This window comes from Bos javanicus, chromosome 5 (assembly GCF_032452875.1).
Source record: "Bos javanicus breed banteng chromosome 5, ARS-OSU_banteng_1.0, whole genome shotgun sequence".
In the NCBI taxonomy this organism is placed as follows: domain Eukaryota; kingdom Metazoa; phylum Chordata; class Mammalia; order Artiodactyla; family Bovidae; genus Bos; species Bos javanicus.
In genome coordinates this window covers 26,270,534-26,289,748 of record NC_083872.1, presented here as the reverse complement: position 1 = coordinate 26,289,748, position 19,215 = coordinate 26,270,534, and the positions used below count along the sequence as shown (strand labels likewise).

General features: G+C 48.4%; 3 protein-coding genes across 11 annotated transcripts in view; 1 reads left to right on the top strand and 2 right to left on the bottom strand.

Annotated features, from left to right (window-relative positions):
• The window catches only part of CBX5 (chromobox 5), a 34,614-nt gene extending 34,035 nt beyond the window's left edge, over positions 1 to 579 (bottom strand). The window contains exons 1-2 of one of the 2 annotated variants that reach the window (XM_061415832.1): positions 426 to 579; positions 162 to 258 (exon numbers count right to left, since the gene is read on the bottom strand). The gene's annotated coding sequence lies outside the window, so the exon portion shown is untranslated. The remainder of the gene's footprint in view (positions 1 to 161; positions 259 to 425) is intronic. The other variant, XM_061415830.1, reaches the window with a different exon arrangement.
• A 551-nt stretch (positions 580 to 1,130) lies between these two features.
• Positions 1,131 to 7,552, top strand: HNRNPA1 (heterogeneous nuclear ribonucleoprotein A1). Of its 4 annotated transcripts, none has more exons than XM_061415820.1 (12): positions 1,131 to 1,245; positions 1,795 to 1,911; positions 2,184 to 2,330; positions 2,468 to 2,678; positions 2,773 to 2,865; positions 2,955 to 3,047; positions 3,286 to 3,360; positions 3,555 to 3,713; positions 4,263 to 4,418; positions 4,659 to 4,724; positions 4,960 to 7,199; positions 7,410 to 7,552. In XM_061415820.1, exons 1-10 carry the CDS (start codon positions 1,231 to 1,233, stop codon positions 4,712 to 4,714), a joined length of 1,122 nt encoding a protein of 373 aa, XP_061271804.1. In that variant the 5' UTR covers positions 1,131 to 1,230; the 3' UTR covers positions 4,715 to 4,724; positions 4,960 to 7,199; positions 7,410 to 7,552. The 4 variants fall into 4 exon arrangements, with proteins under 4 accessions (XP_061271804.1, XP_061271808.1, XP_061271805.1 ...); XM_061415821.1 differs by having other exon boundaries at positions 1,136 to 1,245; positions 7,124 to 7,199; XM_061415824.1 differs by lacking the exon at positions 3,555 to 3,713 and having other exon boundaries at positions 7,124 to 7,199.
• NFE2 (nuclear factor, erythroid 2) lies at positions 5,271 to 16,598 on the bottom strand. 5 transcript variants are annotated; one of them, XM_061415804.1, is made up of 4 exons: positions 16,343 to 16,406; positions 12,965 to 13,361; positions 11,844 to 12,012; positions 5,271 to 10,612 (listed from the first exon to the last, which is right to left on the bottom strand). In XM_061415804.1, exons 2-4 carry the CDS (start codon positions 13,003 to 13,005, stop codon positions 9,602 to 9,604), a joined length of 1,221 nt encoding a protein of 406 aa, XP_061271788.1. In that variant the 5' UTR covers positions 13,006 to 13,361; positions 16,343 to 16,406; the 3' UTR covers positions 5,271 to 9,601. The 5 variants fall into 5 exon arrangements, with proteins under 5 accessions (XP_061271788.1, XP_061271789.1, XP_061271787.1 ...); XM_061415805.1 differs by lacking the exon at positions 16,343 to 16,406 and adding an exon at positions 12,429 to 12,680 and having other exon boundaries at positions 12,965 to 16,320; XM_061415803.1 differs by lacking the exon at positions 12,965 to 13,361 and having other exon boundaries at positions 16,343 to 16,598.
• Between the last annotated feature and the right edge of the window lie 2,617 nt (positions 16,599 to 19,215).

The following is a 19,215-nucleotide window of genomic DNA, read 5'->3' as shown; positions in this document are numbered from 1 at the left end:
TACTGGCTCCAGATTTGGTCTATCCATTTAAGCGCTCGACTCCCGCATCCCCCACTGGAGTCAAACCGCTGCCTCTCCGAGGAGCCCAACCTACCGCGCGCTTCGTGCTCATTGGCTCAGTGAGCCGCTGCTCAGGAGGAGCAAGCCCTCCTCCTACATACCGATGGCCCAAGGACCGGTCAGTCGGCAGCTAAAGGCAGACCCAATTGGCCTATACACTCGCCAGTCAAACTCTTCGGCTGCAAAGCTCCACAGAACCTACGGGGATAAAACATCCCGCCCCTGTTCTTCCATTGGTTGGGTGGACCCACCGCTCCCCCTTCACGATCCCCCACCCCCGCGGTCCATTCATTACACACAATAACGGGACCAATTGGAGTCGGTTCAAGACCTCGTATGCGTAGGCAAGACTGTCCGCCACTTACCCGGGATCGAGACCGACCACTCACGCTAACGTCTCCCCTGTTCTTCTGTGGTGAGACCACAAGCCACCGCCGCTGCCGCCTTCTGCGCAACGCCAACCGCCCGCCAAAACGGATCCTTCCCTGCGCCTGCGCGACCAATCCTGAGACCGGACCCTTTCCCCGCCCATTACGCCTGCGCAAAAGGGGCCCAACTCCCGCCACTACGCAGGCGCCTTAGGTTCGCCGCCGTCTTCTGCCCGCCATTTCACGTGTTCCTAGCGCCAAACGGAACTTCTTACGCGCCTGCGTAAACTCGCCATTTTCCTACACATGCGCTCAGCAGGCATTCGTTGTCAAAAAAAGAAACTATTGTAACTTGCTAACTGCTTTTCTGATGTATAGTATTAATCATGGTTTGCCAGGTAAACTGAATATAACATTTAAGGCCGTAGAGGATTAAAAAGTTTCTTTAAATAACTTAAGTACATTCGAACATGAATGATTGAATTACTAGCCAATCACACTAGTTAAGAATAATATTACTCGAGAGCCAATAGACCCCGAGGGGTGGAGACTGCGTAGAACGCCCAAATGGATGACGTTACACAGCAATGCAACACCAGAGACCAATGGTAGGGGAAAGCTGTTTCAAATATCCAATCAGAGCTATTCGGGGGCGGAGTCTACCAATGCCGAAAGCGCGGAGGCGGGATAAAAAAGGGAGGCCGAAGGTAGGCTGGCAGATACATTCGTGAGGTTACTCCTTTCTGCCCGTGGACGCCGCCGAGAAAGCATCGTTGAAGTCTTCCCCGCCTCCACTGCCATCATGTCTAAATCAGAGGTGGGTAAGACGCCCTCCCCAGCTGAATATCCTTTCCTCTTCCTTTCCTGAGTTTAGCAGGGTGCAGTTTGTTTGCCTGCTTGCCCCAGCCCTGTCGACGGTTCTTCGATCGCTGCCCGGGCCTCCCCCTCCCTAAGTTGAGGTCGCCATTTTGTCCTCGTCGCCATGAGGCTGCTGTCTTGCGACCCTTAGCAATCACGCCTGCTCGGTGCCCCTTGCAAAACTCTTAGGCACATTTAGTCTGCTTTTTACCTTGTCCCAATGGGCTGCTTTTTAAAAGAGCAGCTACAGACGGATGTGGGCCATGTAGTTTTCTTTCTTAGTCCTTTTGTTGCGCGTGCGTCGGAGGGAGAGTAAGGGACGCATGCGCTCAGAGCCTCCGAGCCCACCCAGCCCCCAACATCTTGCCTCCCCCAGTGGGGAGAAACACGTGGTTTGTTGCGCCCCAAAGGAACAATAAGTGCTTCGTACGTTGCTATCTGTTTTCTTGCAACTGAAAGATAATTTGCGTTATAGCCCTGCTTAATTCTTCCCCTCCTCCTCTCCTAGTCTCCCAAAGAGCCCGAACAGCTGCGGAAGCTCTTCATCGGAGGATTGAGCTTTGAAACAACCGATGAGAGTCTGAGGAGCCATTTTGAGCAATGGGGAACGCTCACAGACTGTGTGGTAAGACTCGAAAGAGACAAAGGGCTGTAGAACTAGTTGGTTTCCTTGGCTTAAGTTTCTGCGGTTGTTGTTTGAATGCTAATAGGATGGTAGCTGTAAGTATGGAGTGGCTTTAACTGAGTAAAAAAGCACCCAACTAATTTACTGCAGATGGTTAATGGGAAAAGGAAGGACTTGAGATAAACTGTTGGTAATAAAGTTTCTTGTTAACCTTAGTCAAGGTAGAAAAGTCAACCATTTCGGGGGTCTTAACACGTATTAAACATTTTAAGGTAATGAGGGATCCAAACACCAAGCGCTCCAGAGGCTTCGGGTTTGTCACGTATGCCACGGTGGAGGAGGTGGATGCGGCCATGAATGCAAGGCCACACAAGGTGGACGGAAGAGTTGTGGAACCAAAGAGGGCCGTCTCAAGAGAAGTAAGTACCTTTTTCCTTCTTGCATTAGTCATTTGAAAGATTTCCACTAGGAGGACTTTACATGTGGGGGTATAATAGACTTAATATTCCTAACTTAAATAGGTTTCAATAACATAGGTTAATTTTTCTTACATTAGGATTCTCAAAGACCTGGTGCCCACTTAACTGTGAAAAAGATTTTTGTTGGTGGCATTAAAGAAGACACTGAAGAACATCACCTGAGAGATTATTTTGAACAGTACGGGAAAATTGAAGTAATTGAAATCATGACTGACCGAGGCAGTGGCAAAAAGAGAGGCTTTGCTTTTGTAACCTTTGATGACCATGACTCCGTAGACAAGATTGTCAGTAAGTATCAGGTGGCTGGCATTTGTTAACGGTTCTGAAATCTATGCTGTATACTGAATTCTGAGATGACCTGTTTATTTCCAAAATCGTGTAGTTCAGAAATACCACACTGTGAATGGCCACAACTGTGAAGTGAGAAAAGCCCTGTCTAAGCAAGAGATGGCTAGTGCTTCATCCAGCCAGAGAGGTGAGTTTGCTACTTAACTAAACCGTAAACATAATTTTGAATAATTACAGTCTGTCTGTATAGCCCAACACCTCATCTTGATTCTTCAGGTCGAAGTGGTTCTGGAAACTTTGGTGGCGGTCGTGGAGGTGGTTTTGGTGGGAATGACAACTTTGGTCGTGGAGGAAACTTCAGTGGTCGAGGTATGTTTGGCTATAGTTTACTAATAAAGAGTTAATGGTAAAATGGTAATGATCCCCTGATGACTTGTTGAAAGTTACATTTTAATCCAGATATAGTTCTGGCTCCTCTCTAACCAGTAACTGTTAAATATGGGAATAGTTCTAATTGAATGCTTCCTTAAATTTGTACTTAATATAAGGTAACTTGTATGCAGTCCACATACTTTAGACCTGGTTTTTAAATTCCATTTTCTTCTAGGTGGCTTTGGTGGCAGCCGTGGTGGTGGCGGATATGGTGGCAGTGGGGATGGATATAATGGATTTGGTAATGACGGTAAGTTTTTTTAAAGAACCACAGGTAAAAAATTTTGGCAACCTTTAGAATAGGTTAGTAGAGACTAAAACCCTAGTGCATGATAAGCTCAACAATGATCTAATAGCATGTTGTGAGCAGGCCTTTAGCCATGCTTGCACAGAATTTGACTGCTGAATACTTTTGTCTTATTGAGAAGACTTGTATTCTTGTAGGTGGTTATGGAGGAGGCGGCCCTGGTTACTCTGGAGGAAGCAGAGGCTATGGAAGTGGTGGACAGGGTTATGGAAACCAGGGCAGTGGCTATGGCGGGAGTGGCAGCTATGACAGCTATAACAACGGTGGAGGCGGAGGCGGCTTTGGCGGTGGTAGTGGTAGGTATCCAGTGATCCAAGTACTTGGTGCAATAGCTAGATTAGCCTTTTAGAGTTTATCCTTAGGAGGATTTGATGGTTTTAAAGCATTGTGTGTTGTGCTGCATGGTACTTTTTTTTAATGGGCTTGCAATGCTACCTCCTCCTAGCTTTAAGCTGGGGCCGCCTCACTCCCAAATAGATAGATGGTTAAGTGGATAGTGGTGTCTTCAATTGGAATTAGATTAGCGTCTAGCAGGATTTAGTGTTAACTCTTGGGATCTTAGGCGCTTAGTTGATGTATCCAGCATGTGTTTGCTGTGCCCCTGGCTGGGTGAAGGCCTTAAAGGCGAGAGAATGTGTACCTTTTGTTATGCCATGGTGAGTTGGGTGAAGTTTTAGTTAATTGGATTATTCAATTGAGTGCCTTGCACATGAAATACAAAGATGATTGAAATTGGAGCCACAGAAGTTTGGGAGCAAGGCAGATCAAGCAACTTTTTTACCCTGAACACTAGGATTTCTCATTTTCCCTGAATAACATATAAAGGTCCTCTTTTCCATTCTTAGGAAGCAATTTTGGAGGTGGCGGAAGCTACAATGATTTTGGCAATTACAACAATCAATCTTCAAATTTTGGACCCATGAAAGGAGGAAACTTTGGAGGCAGAAGTTCTGGCCCCTATGGTGGTGGAGGCCAATACTTTGCCAAACCACGAAACCAAGGTATGGTATATATGTTGTATTGGAGGGCTAAACTAATATTGTTTAGGAAATGGGGAAAACAAAATGCTGACAATTTAAAACGTTGAGGAAATTTTAAATGACTGAGTTAAAATAGTTTGAGTTGGGCTCCCCCAACCTGTGATTTTCAACTTAAACAATGTAAATAGGTTAAGCCCCAACTATAAAAACATCGTTACTATTCGTACTTCTAAAGCTTAAGAGAATAAATTTTGTTCTTAGGTGGCTATGGTGGCTCCAGCAGCAGCAGTAGCTATGGCAGTGGCAGAAGGTTTTAATTACTGCCAGGTAAGTGAACACCTTTTTTTGTTGTTATTCTCACTTAATTGTAATTTATAATGAACCCAGTAACCCTAATATAGCTGAGCAGTGCAACATAGTTAACATTATAATTACAGTAAAATTGTGGATATTAAGTTAATATTCAGATCAGCAAAATTTGTGGGAAACAACTTGCTATTGGATTGTAGCCTTGAGTCTTAATATGTTTAGATTAACAACTTTATTCCATATTGTTCAACAGGAAACAAAGCTTAGCAGGAGAGGAGAGCCAGAGAAGTGACAGGGAAGCTACAGGTTACAACAGATTTGTGAACTCAGCCAAGCACAGTGGTGGCAGGGCCTAGCTGCTACAAAGAAGACATGTTTTAGACAATACTCATGTGTATGGGCAAAAAACTCGAGGACTGTACTTGTGACTAATTGTATAACAGGTTATTTTAGTTTCTGTTCTGTGGAAAGTGTAAAGCATTCCAACAAAGGGTTTTAATGTAGATTTTTTTTTTTGCACCCATGCTGTTGATTGCTAAATGTAATAGTCTGATCATGACGCTGAATAAATGTCTTTTTTTTTTTTTTTAATGTGCTGTGTAAAGTTAGTCTACTCTGAAGCCATTTTGGTAAACTACCCCAACAGTGTGAAGTTAGAATTCCTTCAGGGTGATGCCAGGTTCCATTTGAAATTTATTTACAACCTGCTTGGTGGAGAAGCTGTTGTCTTCAGAACCTTGGTGTAGTTGAACTGACAGTTACTGTGTTGTGACCTGGAGTCCACCGTTAAAAGGGTCACCCATGCAAAGTCATGGAGTTTTTTTTTTTATTTTTTTTGGTTATTAATGATTGTTGGCACATCCTATGCAATATATCTAAATTGAATTATGGTACCAGATAAAGTTATAGATGGGAATGAAGCTTGTGTATCATCCATTATCATGTGTAATCAATAAAAGATTTAATACCCTCTTGAATGGAATGACAACTGTATGGATTCGGGACTGGCAGAGTTTTGGACCTTCCCTACCCTCTACCCCTGATGTTGAATGCTTCTATCAATTCAAGTTCAAAACTCTGCCAGAGAATAGAAACCAGCTGCTGGCTAATGCCACCTCGTAAATCCACAAATTAGAAGTTTGGGGGAAGACCTTTTTTAAAACTGACTAGTGCCATTAAGAATCTTATTCAACACAAAAAAAAGGCTTACATTAAAGGAAAACTGCAGTTTCTTTCTGTCCTGGTTGGGTGGGTCTTTATAGAGGTTTATGGATTGACCACTTACTATATGGAGATTAGAATTTCATGTGGTGAGAAACCATATTGTCTACTTAAATACATGCTAACTGCAGTTTTCCTTTAAATACAGCACAAGATCACACAACCATCCTAAAATGTTGCTTGTATAGAAAATGACTTTTAAAATCTTTATAACGTTATTATCCAATCATTGTTATTTGTACATAGCTTCCTTTGAGCCCTCGCTTTGGTGCCCTCAATTTCAGTGCCATTGTACCTAGTAGTATAGATAATTGTTTACCACTAGGATTGTGTACTCCATCCCATGGGTGTGTTACCTGGAAGTTGGGGGGTGGGGTTGGGGTGGGGTTGGGTGGGAGGTGGAGGTGGGTGGGAAAGCATGGGTAATAGTTCCATGGGCTTGATATTGGCTGAGTTTGCAATGGCAGGTGGAACCTTAACTATTGAGGGAGTTTGCAGATACCTCAGGATTCGTGACAATGCCTTTAAAGATCCAGGAGAGATGTTTCAGCTACTAGGAACTGCTAGCAAGTATAGCGCGAATGGCTCCGAGCCCAGACACTCTACAGCTGAGAGTAGACACTTGTGGTATGTGGAGTACAGATAAGCCAGGGGCAGGCCACGGCACTCCATGAAAGCTAGGAGAGAGAAGTTTCAGTGACCATCGCAAGGAAGGAGGCAGACAAGAGTAAGGCACACCTGACTCTTAGGACTAGCAGTCAGAACCAGGAGAAAAGGTTTTATTGCTATGCTGATAGGTAAGAACAGATTTTACTTACATCCATATAGCTCTCTAAAATCCAGCCTTCTCATTTTCCTTAATATATTGAGCCAAAACTAGTCCAGTTAAGCTGAACTTGGTTTTTCTGGAACTGAGTTGCTTTAAATTGACACCCTACTCTTGGTGGCTCCCAAATGAAGGAAGTGAGCACTTTTTTAAATTACCTCTACTGTGATATATATTTACCCTTTAATTTCTATATTTCTTACCTTCCTTTGATCTATTTCCTTAAAACAATGGCTCAAAGTAATATTAGAATCTTCCCCCAAATGCTTGTGGGAGGTTGGGTGGGCCGTTAGTGGGAGGTGGGGGGTTAGCCTGAGATGGAACTTGTCTCAGAAAAAAAGCTAGTTCTAAAGGCTGTTTACTTTTCTAGGGAGGACTCTGCTATCACAGGCATATCAACTCTTTAAAAAATCCAGAAACTTCAGGCCAAGCTCATGGATAAAAAGGTAAGCTTTTATAAAGCAACAGTGTTTAGTATTAAAGAAAAATGACAAGCTGTCCCTCATAGACTAGAGAGGTCTCATAGCTTGATCTGTTATCTACCTAATAGACTAGCCAGCAAACACTATTAAAACAATGGGATTCTCAGTGAAGAGAATGGGTATAATGGTAGATTCTTTCATCTGCTTATGTACTTTTCTTTTTTCTTTTTGCAGAAACATCCTTATGAGGACCTTTATCTGAGCCTCTTGGTGCTTGATTTGTCACTGCCATGCAGTTATTTACTACCTGCTGTGCAGCTTGAATCAATCATTCAGTTTTGTGAATGAACTTAAAAAATAAAATGCATTTAACTTGGTTTTGTGCCTTGTTTTCTTTGTCTTCCTTCATGATATTTACGGTAAATAACTTGATGCTGCCTGTTCTTTACCAGATGAAGTTTGAGAATGGGAAATAGAGGAATTAATGATAGCCAGGTGTCTGGTACACCAGAATTGGACCCTCATTCCTTATTAGTGTTAAGTTCTTGAGCATAGTGGACCTCATCCAGGAGTGAACAAGCTTTTATTGGTCAATTATTTCCAGCTTCAAAAAGAGCCACAAGTAAAGGAGGTACTTCACCTTCACAAAGGTAATAAGCCTAGAAATGTGTTTGAAAGCAGTAGTTTAACTCTGAGCAAGTGCTTGTATTTTTCTCTAGCCTGTTTCCATCTTTGGTAAAAGAAAGCTTGTGAATCCATGGGTCCATTATTAACCAGAATTACGAGTAAGGAAATTCCCCATTTTTTATATGAAATAACCAGTTTTTGTGACCCACCCTTCCATCTTTCACCTGAAGTACTTACTGATGAATATATGTGTCTGAGAAGTCTTTCCCACTAGTGTACCTCCATGAGCAGTATCTCCAGTGCCTAGAACAATACCTGGAGCTTATTATGTGCCTATTAAATAATTTGTTGAATAAATGTCTAGTCTCAATTACCATTTTTGTGGCTTTGATTTGAATGAAAAATCTTGAGTCTGCTATCTCAAACTACCTGACCTCACATTTTCAAGTTTTTGAGAAAGTTGACAAGTTGGACTGTCTTCAGATCTATTAGGAAGTTTTTGTTCACTGGAGACCAACTTTTTCTGAATCTGTAGCCATTAAGTTTTTATTTCAATCACTTCTGATTTTTTTTTGTCTTAAAACTAATGAGTATCAAGAACTTGGAAGTAAGGTTTCTCTAGTGAAATGGAATAGAAATGTTAAATAGAAGCAAAATACTCCAAAGAGGTAATTTATATAATCTAGTGATCAGGAAGATTGGGAACTGCCCCAAATCCAAGCAACAGGACAAAGGTGTGTGGAGGGAGTTTGAAACTTAATTGTTCTAAAAAACATACTAGCAAAAGGCCCTAGATCTTTAAAGATATAGAAGGGGAAGTAGGGGGTGGGGGAAGGGCAGCACACTAAAACAAGAATTGGGTAATATCTAACATAACCAGGGAGATGGATGATTTAACCAAAATGCACATGGTATGTTGCTGTGGAGCAAGTTTTACCAGTCCTGGGTGTGTGAAGTCCTCTAAAACTTGATCACTCAGTGGTGTTCGGCTCAGACCCTGTGAACTGCAGCACGCCAGGCTTCCCTGTCTTTCACCCCTGGAATTTGTTCAAACTCATGTCCATTGAGCCCGTAATGCCATCCAACTACCCCCTCCCCTGTCACCCCCTTCTCTTACACTCAGTCTTTCCCAGTATCAGGGTGAAAGTTGGGTTCCAATCCAATTCTCTTGTTCCAATCAAGAAAGGCCTGTCCTGTGGGCATTCTAGGCTTTTCAGTCCTAACACTCGGGAACCTCTTACAGAGAGGGTCTAGCCAGCTCCAGCAGCAATCCTAGCTCTATAAATAGGGGGCCACTGAAGAAGATGGGGCTCCTCAAATCATGGCCTCTGGCTCTGAGAAGGGGTTTAAAAGTGGTAGATCACACTGCTCAGGCCCAACTGTCGTGTGTCCCGTCTCCTACAGTCATAGGGGAGAGAGAGGAGCAAGCTCAGCAGAACACCCTCCCCACCACCAACAGGCAGTGAGGTCTGTGGAGCACCCCACTTCATCACCCTCCCTCGAAAAAGAAGACCGCACAAGGCCGTTTCCATAGAGTGCTTTATATACCAAAGCTCAATCGAGACTGGAAACCTAGAAAACTGAACCACTGAAGAGAGATTCCAGCCCTCCCCTCACATCCTTGCCTCCAGGCAAGTCTCACTGAACACACCTCGGACCTTCCAAATGCCGGGTTTCCAGCTGTGGTCCCCTCCTGGTCTACAGAACTCAGCTCCCACTGGGCCTCATGGATGGGGAGGACCTTTATCAGAAGAGAATGAAGGAAACCCCCATCACCAGTCCCATCCCCTCGGGCCAGCTCAGTCTGTGGCCTCCATCTTGGTCCCCCGGGGTACCAGGAAGATGGCCCCATCAGCAGCCTGGTGTAGCGCATAGTCTTCAGGGGAATAGCTGTTGCCTGCTTCATCCCGTAAGTGCTGGAAAATGTCACGGTACAGGTCCGTCAGCTGTTGGCGCATGACCTCTAGGGTCCGGTCGGCTTCGCCTCGGGCCCGGAGAAGCCGCTCCCGCTCGCTGCCCAGCCGCTCCAGTTCCCGCTCCAACTGCACGATGGTCTCCAGCTTTCTCTTGCGACAGTTCTGGGCAGCCACCTTGTTCTTGCCCCGCCTTCGGATGTCCCGGACCAGGGCCAGCTGGCTCTCTGTCAGCGGGTACCGCGCCAGCAGCTCGTTAAAGTCGTCTACTGGCAGGTTGACAATCTTGTCCGTAGGGAAGGGGATCTTCATGGCCAGGGCCCGCCGCTCATCCCGACTCCCTGCCTCCCCCCGTGCAGTGGGCTTGGCCCGCACAGGGCCAGAGGAGGGTTCTAAGGCTAAGGGGGTCTCGGCAGGTGGCAAGGCATAGTTGGGGTGGGTCAAGGAGTTGGGCATTAGTGAGTAGGGGTACTCCACTGGGTACATCTCTACATACTCGCTGCGACGCCGGCCAGCCTCCGTCCCCTCCAACTCAAGAGATTCAGCGTCGCTATAGTTGAGGGATAATCCTGAGTCAGATTCTGGGTCTTCTTGGGGCTTGGATGGCCCCGCTGACAACCCAATGTCCAGGAGGGCCAAGGGGTCTGGGAGGGGGTCACTGAGCAGGCCCGAGAGGGTCAGTGGCTTGGAGACTGGTACAGTCATGTTGCTGCCATAGGAGTACGGAGGGTCTGGGACATGAGACGTGGGTGCTGGGAGCTCATAAGGTGGTGCAGGAAGGGGAAAGCCAGGCTCCGAGTGGATAGAGCAGGGGCAGTAACTTGGAGGCGGTGGGGGCCCTGGGTATGGGACAGGGGCTGGGGGCTCGAACGATGGCTCACTTGGAGCATTCAGACCCTGCAAGAAAAGACACCAAGAGGTTTGTAGATGGGCTGAGGAAAAGAAGAAACCATCTCTCTCTCAGAACCAATCTGAGTCCCACTGAAAGAACCAGTGAGATAATCACAAGGGAACAGAAAGTTGCTAATAATCATTGAAAGCTTCTGGCAAAGTTGTGACAGAGTAAGTTCATGAAGAAAGCGGCTTAAACAGGAAGGGCACTCGCTGAAGTCAGACTTCAGAAAGGACTACCTAATGCCGCAACAGTTGTGGAATCCCCTCCTCTTCGGGAGAAGTTCTTACTGGCTCGAGATGTCTCTTGTCCCTTTATTTCCTTCAGGAAGACAAGGAGTCACTCCACGATGACCCTTGGAACCCTTTTCCTGCTGCCATTATCTAGGGTCAAAGGGTCAAGTTCAGACCCTGGCCATGCCCCGGGTGCCCAGCAGAGGGAGCTGCTGTGTGGGAAGAGGGCTTAGGGCAGATCCTGAGGGCCCAGGCTGGCGGCAGGAGAGAATGGAGTGGGCACAGTGCCAGGTCTGGGGCAGAGAGTTACTTCAGGGAGCCTCCGTCAGCTCTGCCCTTTCCCCTCCAGTCCCTCTGTCCCTGCCCAGGTGCAGAGAGGAGGAGAGAACATGCCGGGGAGAACTGGGCCCCCAACCCACATCGGGGAGCCACCCTGCTCCAGCCCAGCTGGGGACAAAGGCATCATTGTTAGGCCAACAGACACCCCTTTGTCCAAGTAGCAGGAGGAAAGGACCCCGGCATAGCCTGACCCCACCCCCCACCTTCCTGAGGCCCCTGAACTACAGCTCTGCTACCTGAGGGAAAGGGGCCCAGCTGCTGAGGACAGTGGGGGGAAATGAGGAACGAAGATGGGCAGGGTTGGAAGAGGGCAGAACAGAGGAAGGTGAAGAAGGGAAGGCGGGGCAGGAGGTGAGGTAGAGAGACGTGAGCAGAGTGGCTGCCCAGAGAGCTTGCACCCCCAATCAGATCCTTCCTTCCCACCACTGCTATCTCCTGCTCATCCGCACCCCTCCCCCTCAACGCTCTGGCCCTCCCTCCAGATCTCTTCGACTCCAGCCCTTCTTTTCACAGTGTCCAGAAAATCTCTATCTTGAGACCCTGGGCTCTGCTTGCTCCAGCACCAGCCCCTGCCACGCACACCCAGGGCCTCAATCCCAGCCAGACTCCCTGTTTTGTTGCTTTTTCCTCCCCCTACCACCTCATTCCCCACTACCTGGCTTACCTGCAGCTCAGTGATGGACATGATCTCCTGCCAAGTCAGTTCCATCTCACCTGGCTCCGGAATGGGCAGCTGTGTTACCCTGTTCCTGCTCTGCTGTGGAGGACACGGGGACATCCTACTGGGCCAGGGCCTGGTCCGAGGTCCCGAGAGCCCAGATGGTCCCAGCAACCTGTATCAAAGGAGAAACAAGGGTTAGGGCCTCTCCTGCCATGGGTCAGCAGTTTTGTCCTTCTTCATTGAGCAGCTGGGCTTCCCAGGTGGCGCAGTGGTAAGGAATCCACCTGCCAATGCAGGAGACTTGGGTTTGATCATTGTGTGGGGAAGATCCCCTGGAGGAGTAAATGGCAACTCACTCCAGTATTCTTGCCTGGAAAATCCCATGGACAGAGGACCCTGGCGGGCTACAGTCCATGGGGTCACCAAGAGTCTGACACGACTGAGCGACTGAACACGCGCGCATGCACGGAGCGGCTCCCTCCAGCTTCACCTGAGGGAAGGAGACGCCTCACCCCCCCATTCATGCTGGACTCATCAACAACTCCTTAAGCTAGAAAGCCTTTTTCTGCTGTGTTATCTCTACCTCACCTGCTATGGCTGTAGGCAGTTCCTCTGGGAGCACAGTAGGTTTTATCTTCTTTTCAGATAAGATGCCTTCTCTTTCCCCTACTGCTTAACTCCTCAGGACTGTATCACAGGCCAGGAGAGAAGCCACATCACCTAGGGTCGTGGTTTTATTTTTCCTGTCTCCTGCAGCAGCATCAGGGATCACTCCTGATCTCCTCCTCTGCCCTCAGTTTTAGGATCTCAGTCTTTTCCTTCCAAGTTGAGAGTGAGTGCCTGGGGATCCCCAAGGAGCGTGTTGTGGGAAGAGCCAAGCAGACAGCCCCTCCCTTTCTCTAAGATAGGGCCCAGGCCTGCTGGCTGATAGCAGCCCTGCCCTCGCCTCCTATCCTGGTCCTGGGCTCCCCTGCCTGGGCCAGATAAGAAGTTTATCAGTGGCAGGCAGCAGAGGAGGAATGGTCTCTGGAGACACTGGACCTCTGCCCTGTGTCCTGAAGGGTCCTCTTGGCTATACCCCACCCCACAAACCAGGTCATATAGTAACCACAGCAAAGACTTACTTGGCATTTGTTGAGAACTGAGCCTGGGAGTCTATAGGCATTAATTTATGAGATTGATTTTCACAAAGATCCTATAAGGTCCATTCTGAAGCTGAGACTCAAGCTGCTCAATAGCAGAGCAGGTCTGGTACCTAGGGTTGCTGACTCTACTGCCTGTCCCACCTTCCAGGCGCCTTCCCAGTGCTGCTCCCGTGTCTTGCTACGCCGAGACTCTACTGGCAGGCAGCTTCAGTCAGCTCCTTCTGTGGAATCTTGGCCTCTTTTCTCTTCTAGGGAATATTTCTTTAGAGACTTGAATACTCACTCCCCTCCAGCCCCTTTGCTTTGGATCTGGGCTGGAGTTGCAGACCTGCGCAGCAGCAAGATGTCGGGCAAGCCGTCGCCTTTCTCTGAGCCTCTGTTTCCTCATTTGTAAAACCAGAGAGTGAGACAAGTTGAATTTGGAGGTCCCTCCCTCTCTGCTTGGACAGTTCAACATTCTCAGCAATCCCTCAGCCCTGCCTTCATCTTCTCCTTTCTGTCACCCTTTCTCCTCACTCCACCTCCCTATTCCCTGACACCCATCTCACCCTCATCTGTTCTCCCTTCCTTTGGCAAGACACTCCAAAAAGATTTGGCAGGGGCCCTCTGATCTCTTAGGGCCACGCACTGTACCCTATGTTTGCTGTAGAAATAAAGGCAGGCAGACTGGGTGGGTGGGGGAGACTTACAGAAGAACAGACAGAGTACAGGGTTGGATGACCTTAGATCACCACAAGGATGGCCTATCACAGGTATTTAATATGGAATCCACTCTGACTCACCACAAAATTCACGAGAGCTGCAAATTGTCCTTTCGAAGGAGGATCACCCCAAGTCCCTGCCTGCCCACTCCTTGTTGCATGGCCATCCCTAGAGCTGGGAGTTGCCACAGGCCCTTGGCCAGTGGGCAGAGGGCGGGGTGTTTATGTCTGTCCAGGATGCCATTTCAACACCGGAACCCCACCTTCTCCACCCAGGTTCTGGCGGAAATTGCCCAAAGGCAAAGTGAATGGAGAAGGGGTTTAGGGGGCAGGGACAATGACTCTTGCCTCATAGTCCTTCTCACACACACACACACATCCCGTTTTGTCCCTCTGTATAATTTCCCGGATCTGACTCTTAAGTGCAATACAAAGATCCTGCCCTAGGAGGCAGGAGACCAGGTTCTCTGGCATTCCACATGCATGATCTGAGGTAAACTGCTTTCTATTCATTCTCTGCCATTAAATGGAGACAGACCTGGAGAACCTCCTTACAGTAGATTTTATCTGGCTCAAGCAATCACAAACTTTATTGTGGGTTGCATTCACCTGGGGTGCTTGTGAAAACACAGAATTCTGAAAGCTGTCCCAGATCCATCAAAACTGAGTTCATAGGTACAGGTACCTGGCAATCAGCACTTTAACAAGTGGCCTGGGTAGGTGTTTCTGTGCCAGAGGCCCACTGTACTTTGAAAACTGTTAACCAGTCCAACCATATGGATTTACTTGAAAGAACACAAAACCAGAAAGTCTGGCAAGTAATCTCCAGACTTCTCTTTCACAACCTCGATCCAGGCAAGGCTGGGTTCTAGGCTGCCCTGGTCTCTGAAACTAGATATCAGCCCCTTCTCATAAAGACCAGGAATTTAATTCTCCCTTTACCCTAGGACAGGGAAATGAGAATCCAGAAGGGTCACTGGGGGAGACAGGAAGTAAGGAAAGAGGCAGTTAAGGAGAACCTCAGGATCAACTCCAGCCTGCTCTCTGGTACAAGTCTGTGCCAGGCCAAAAGGGAGTAGTGTGTTCTTCCCTAGACACTCAGAGATGGGTGGTGGTCTATACACCAGCTGTAGGCTCCTCTGGGTCTTAGGAGCCTACCTTCCTGAAGACAGGCCAGGGAGCTGGCAGCCAGTGGTATAGCTTAGAGAGAAGGAATCAGATCAAATAGAACATCACGAAGGGTACAGAAGGTGAAGAGGTCCTGGGAAAGTGCAGCCTGCCTCCCTGTGTCCCTTTTCTTTTACAGCAAATGGTCCTCACTTTCCAGTTTAGCCCACACTTTGAGGTCACACACCCATCTTGCTCCCCAACACTGCGTATCATGTAGGATGGACACCATCTCCAGGGAATATAATCCACCCTCTTTACTCTCATCCTAAACCATTCTGGCTTACCCAAAGAGATTTTATCACAATCCCTGAGTACACACAGAATGACATGGAGCTTTATGTTTCAGGATACAGACTGAGGACCATTTGGGGAGGGATGCTGTGGAGAGGAAGGTATTCGGCCCCATCTGCTGCCCCAGGTCTCTAACACCTTGACAAGGGGGTTCTGAGGCTTACTAGACTTCCCTCTCCTCTCCAGGTGTCAACAGAAGCAGTGAAAGGATGGGGAGGGATCAGTAAAACCTGGGGTGTGGAGTGATGTGTGAGCAGCCTGCAGCTTAGAAAGATTAGAAAGAATTTCCAAAGAGAGGGAGGCACACAGAAGTGAGAGAAAGCAACAGAATGGAGGGGAAAGGGGGTGGGTGGAGGGAGCCATGGGGAGGGAGAGGGAGTTGAGGGTGTGGAGAGAGATTTGAGCACAGTAAGATATGTGGGGTCACACATGACTCAAACAGGTGCATGGGAACAAGGGAAAGAGGGACGAGTTTCTGCCGTCCCATCACCCAGTCACTAGACCCCAACCTCAGTCCTTAGGAAGCCCAATGATAGAGAATCTCAGCTCCAGCAGCTGTGACAGGTGATCTCTCTGCCACTGTCCCCAGCCGACTGTCTCCTCAGCTGCCAAGATTTCCAGTCAGAAGCAACTATGCTGCAGTGGGATGCCTTCCTCTCCCTCCCACTTCGAGCTGATCCCCACTGCCCCAGGCCCAGAGAAGAGAAGGCACACAGAGAGGCGAGAACTCAGCACCTCCAAGCCCTAGCAGCCCATCCTGGTGCAACAACACTTCTCAGCCGCCCAGGTGTCCACTGTTTCAGATTCCTCAACTTCCCTTAGACCTCCCCAGATGGCTGGGCAGGGCAGCGTGATGGGATGGAGTAGGTGAAAGGATGGTACCGCATACCTGAGAGTCCAGCGACAGCCAGTCTGCCCAAGGGTTACTCAGGGTCACTCCCCAGCCCCTGAGGCATCCCTCGGGGAACCACTGTCTGGTCCCCATCCATAGCGTTTTGCCCCAAGAATCCCAAAGGGCTCAAGAAGCCACGTAGGTCTCCCACACCTGTCAAATTCCTCGACCAGGGGCAGCCTGGTAAGGTCTGCGACCTCCTAGGATCGCCCTGCGAGTTGATTCTTCTTTCCCTTTGCCTCCTCCACCTCCCCAGCCTGTCCCCAGATCCACTGCAGTTCTCCCCGCCCGCCCCGCAAGCACCTGTGGCAGGGTCCCAGCGAGGTGAGGAGAGCGATGAGAGAGATGAGGCCGGTCTGGGCTGACACCTCCTGGCTGAGGATCCCTGCTACCTCTGAGAGCCGCGGAGGGCCGTGCCCCGCCCCCCGGCCATCTCTGAGCGCCCAGTGTGAAGGCTCCGGGAGCTCCAGGCGGTCGCTGAGCGCCCAGTGTGGAGTGCGGGGAGCTCCGGGCTGGCGCACCAGCCTCTTCTCTGAAGCCCTCGGCCAGAGTTCTCCGTCCTTCCTCCAACCCTCCCCTTTCCCCGTGGCCCTCCTCTCCTCCTGCCCCTTCTGGCGAAGAGAGGAAACTTGAGCCCGGTGTGGTTTCTGCCCACACCCCGCCCCCAACTTGCTCCCGGCCAGCATGGGGCACACATGGCTCCCAGCCCTCCGTGTGAGCCCAGGAGTCCAGCCAGCTCTGCGTTTCTCCCATGCGTATGATGAATTCCAACCTGATGATCTAAGCGACAGAGCGACCTCTAAACTTCATACAAGTTGTACCCCCTGCCCTTTGCCCCTTTGACTGTCTTCAGGACAGGGAAACTGAGTCCTGGCAGGGTGGAGAGCAGCTGGAGAAAAGGACCAGATGTCTAGCATCCCAGTCGTTAGGCAGGTAGGCCTTCGGGACACTTCTTTTATTTCAGGAAAGCCTGGGCTCTGGGAAAGGGGTAGGGGAGCTTTCAGGGGAGGGGGGCCCAGCCGCTTTGATGTGTCCTTTCACCTGTAGCCTTCTCCCCTCCCTCTGCAGCCTCAGATGTCCTAGGACAAAGGCCTCTTTCTTGGCCAGGTTTGTTGTCAGTGTGTGAGGGGAGTTGGGGTAGGGGAGAGCCGCCTGGCAGGGACATTATTCACCTGCCTTAAAGGGGACCCTAGATGCCCTCTGTCCTTTCTTCCAGGCAGTCCCCCCAGTCACAGGGCAGCCACATACTCTGGACAGAACAGGACATGTGTGTAGGGTGTCAGGTCCCCTCCCCCCGCCAGCATTCACAGCAGCTCTGGGGCAGGCCAGGAAGTACCCCTGGAAGTCACTCATTCATCCATTTGCCTCCAAGCCACAACCCAAGTTCCAGGCCAAACAGATCTTTCTCCAGAGACTAGGAGAAAAGTCTGGCTTCCTCCTAGCTTTTAGTAGCTTTCAGCTCTAAGGAAAGTCTTTCCTATGTCTAGCTTCACTCCTTACAGCTGCAGCTTGCACTTTTTTCTATTTATTTTTTTTCTTATGATATTCAAGATAAATTGGAAGCAGTTATTGACTGGGGAGGTAGGCAGGTGCCACCCTAAGACATGACTGGCATTCAGCCAGCATTCTGTGATAGGCTTGTGTTCACTATAAAAATAATGAAAACATTCTATCCCACTTGGTAAAGAATAGCTTCTGGGAGTCTTCCAAGTATTCCCCATCATTACAGTACTATGTCAGCCACCCCAGTTCTCTCTCAGGATGCCCCCAACCCAATAACACAAGCAAGCAACTCAAGAGGCAATGTGATACCTGCAGCCTGTGTGTATGGGTTTGATCAACACCCATGCCAAACCCATAGTTCAGTGATTTGAATCTCTACCCCAGGAGATCATAATTCTACATACATGATCTGTGTGGGGCAGGAGGTGACCCATGGCTTCACTGCATGTTACATGCAGGTTCAGAATCTCTTGATGACCTGGGTATGAATTTAGGTCACAAACATGAACACTCAGGTAGCTTATGTATTTATTTGGGCCCATTGGAGGGGATGAGAGGTGGTGATAGTCATACTTGTGGCTGATTCAATAATGGTATCAGTTTAGTCAGATAGTCAATGGTATCAGATAGTCAACAAACATTTGCTGAATGAAAGCCACCAGTTCAGGACACTATTTGTGGCATCGCACATACAATTATAACACAAGTTATCCAATGAATGAATGGATATTTATGGAGTGTCTACTTATCATTCATTCATTCAACAAATATTTGTTGTGGGTCTACTATGTTTCCCACTCCAGAACCACACAAAGATGAATAAGAACAGTCTGTGTCCTTATTAACAGCCTACGCAGGGAATTTGGGGTTTTTCAGGCGGCACTAGTAGTAAAGAATCTGCCTGCCAGTGCAGAAGACTCAGGAGATGCGGGTTCAGTCTTTGGGTTGGGAAGAGCCTCTGGAGAAAGAAATGGCAACCCACTCCTGTATTTTTGCCTGGAAAATCCCATGGACAGAGGAGCCTGGCAGAATACAGTCCGTGGGGCCACAAAGAGTCAGATACAGTAATAAACGTCTATAAAAAGTACTATGGAGGGACTTCCCTGGAGGGCCAGTGGTTAAGACTTCTCCTTCCGATTCAGGGGTACTGGTTTGATCCCTGGCTGGAGAGGTAAGACCTCACATGCCTTGTGGCCAGAAAACCAGAACATTAACAACAGAAGCAATATCGTAACAAATTCAATAAAGACTTCAAAAATGATCCACATCAAAAAAACAAAAAAAAGGTCCTATGGAGCTGAACTACTGTTGGGGAAATTCAGAGCAGGCTTCACAGAGGAGGTGACAATTGATCTGGGCTGTGGAGAATGACTCAGGGTTCATCAGGAAAAGAGGGGAGAAGGGTATTCCAAGCTGAGGTGTGAAAGCCCAGAGGCATCAGACTGAGAAGAGTACTCAGGGTTTCCTAGGGTGGAGTGTGGGGAAGGAAGTAGTGAAAAATAAGCTTGGGGAGATTGGGGCTAGATGTAAAAGTCTTGAAAGTCAAACTAGGGAGGTTGTGTTTCATCCCATGTGCGAGTCAAAGGCATGTTTGAAGCAGTTTACTTGTTTTCGGGGACAGACATGGTTGTACAGGCTGAGCTAAGTCAACAGACAGCCTTCATTTAGGCGGC

Excerpts from the sequence above, each read along its gene's own strand:
- HNRNPA1 (XM_061415820.1), top strand. Across the intron at positions 3,714-4,262 it reads CGGCTTTGGCGGTGGTAGTG|GAAGCAATTTTGGAGGTGGC; the intron begins GTAGGTATCCAG and ends TTCCATTCTTAG. Across the intron at positions 4,419-4,658 it reads TGCCAAACCACGAAACCAAG|GTGGCTATGGTGGCTCCAGC; the intron begins GTATGGTATATA and ends TTTTGTTCTTAG.
- NFE2 (XM_061415804.1), bottom strand. The coding sequence starts at position 13,005 with ATGCCTATAGACTCCCAGGCTCAGTTCTCAACAAATGCCAA. Across the intron at positions 12,013-12,964 it reads CAGTTCTCAACAAATGCCAA|GTTGCTGGGACCATCTGGGC; the intron begins GTAAGTCTTTGC and ends CCTTTGATACAG. Across the intron at positions 10,613-11,843 it reads TGTCCATCACTGAGCTGCAG|GGTCTGAATGCTCCAAGTGA; the intron begins GTAAGCCAGGTA and ends CTTTTCTTGCAG.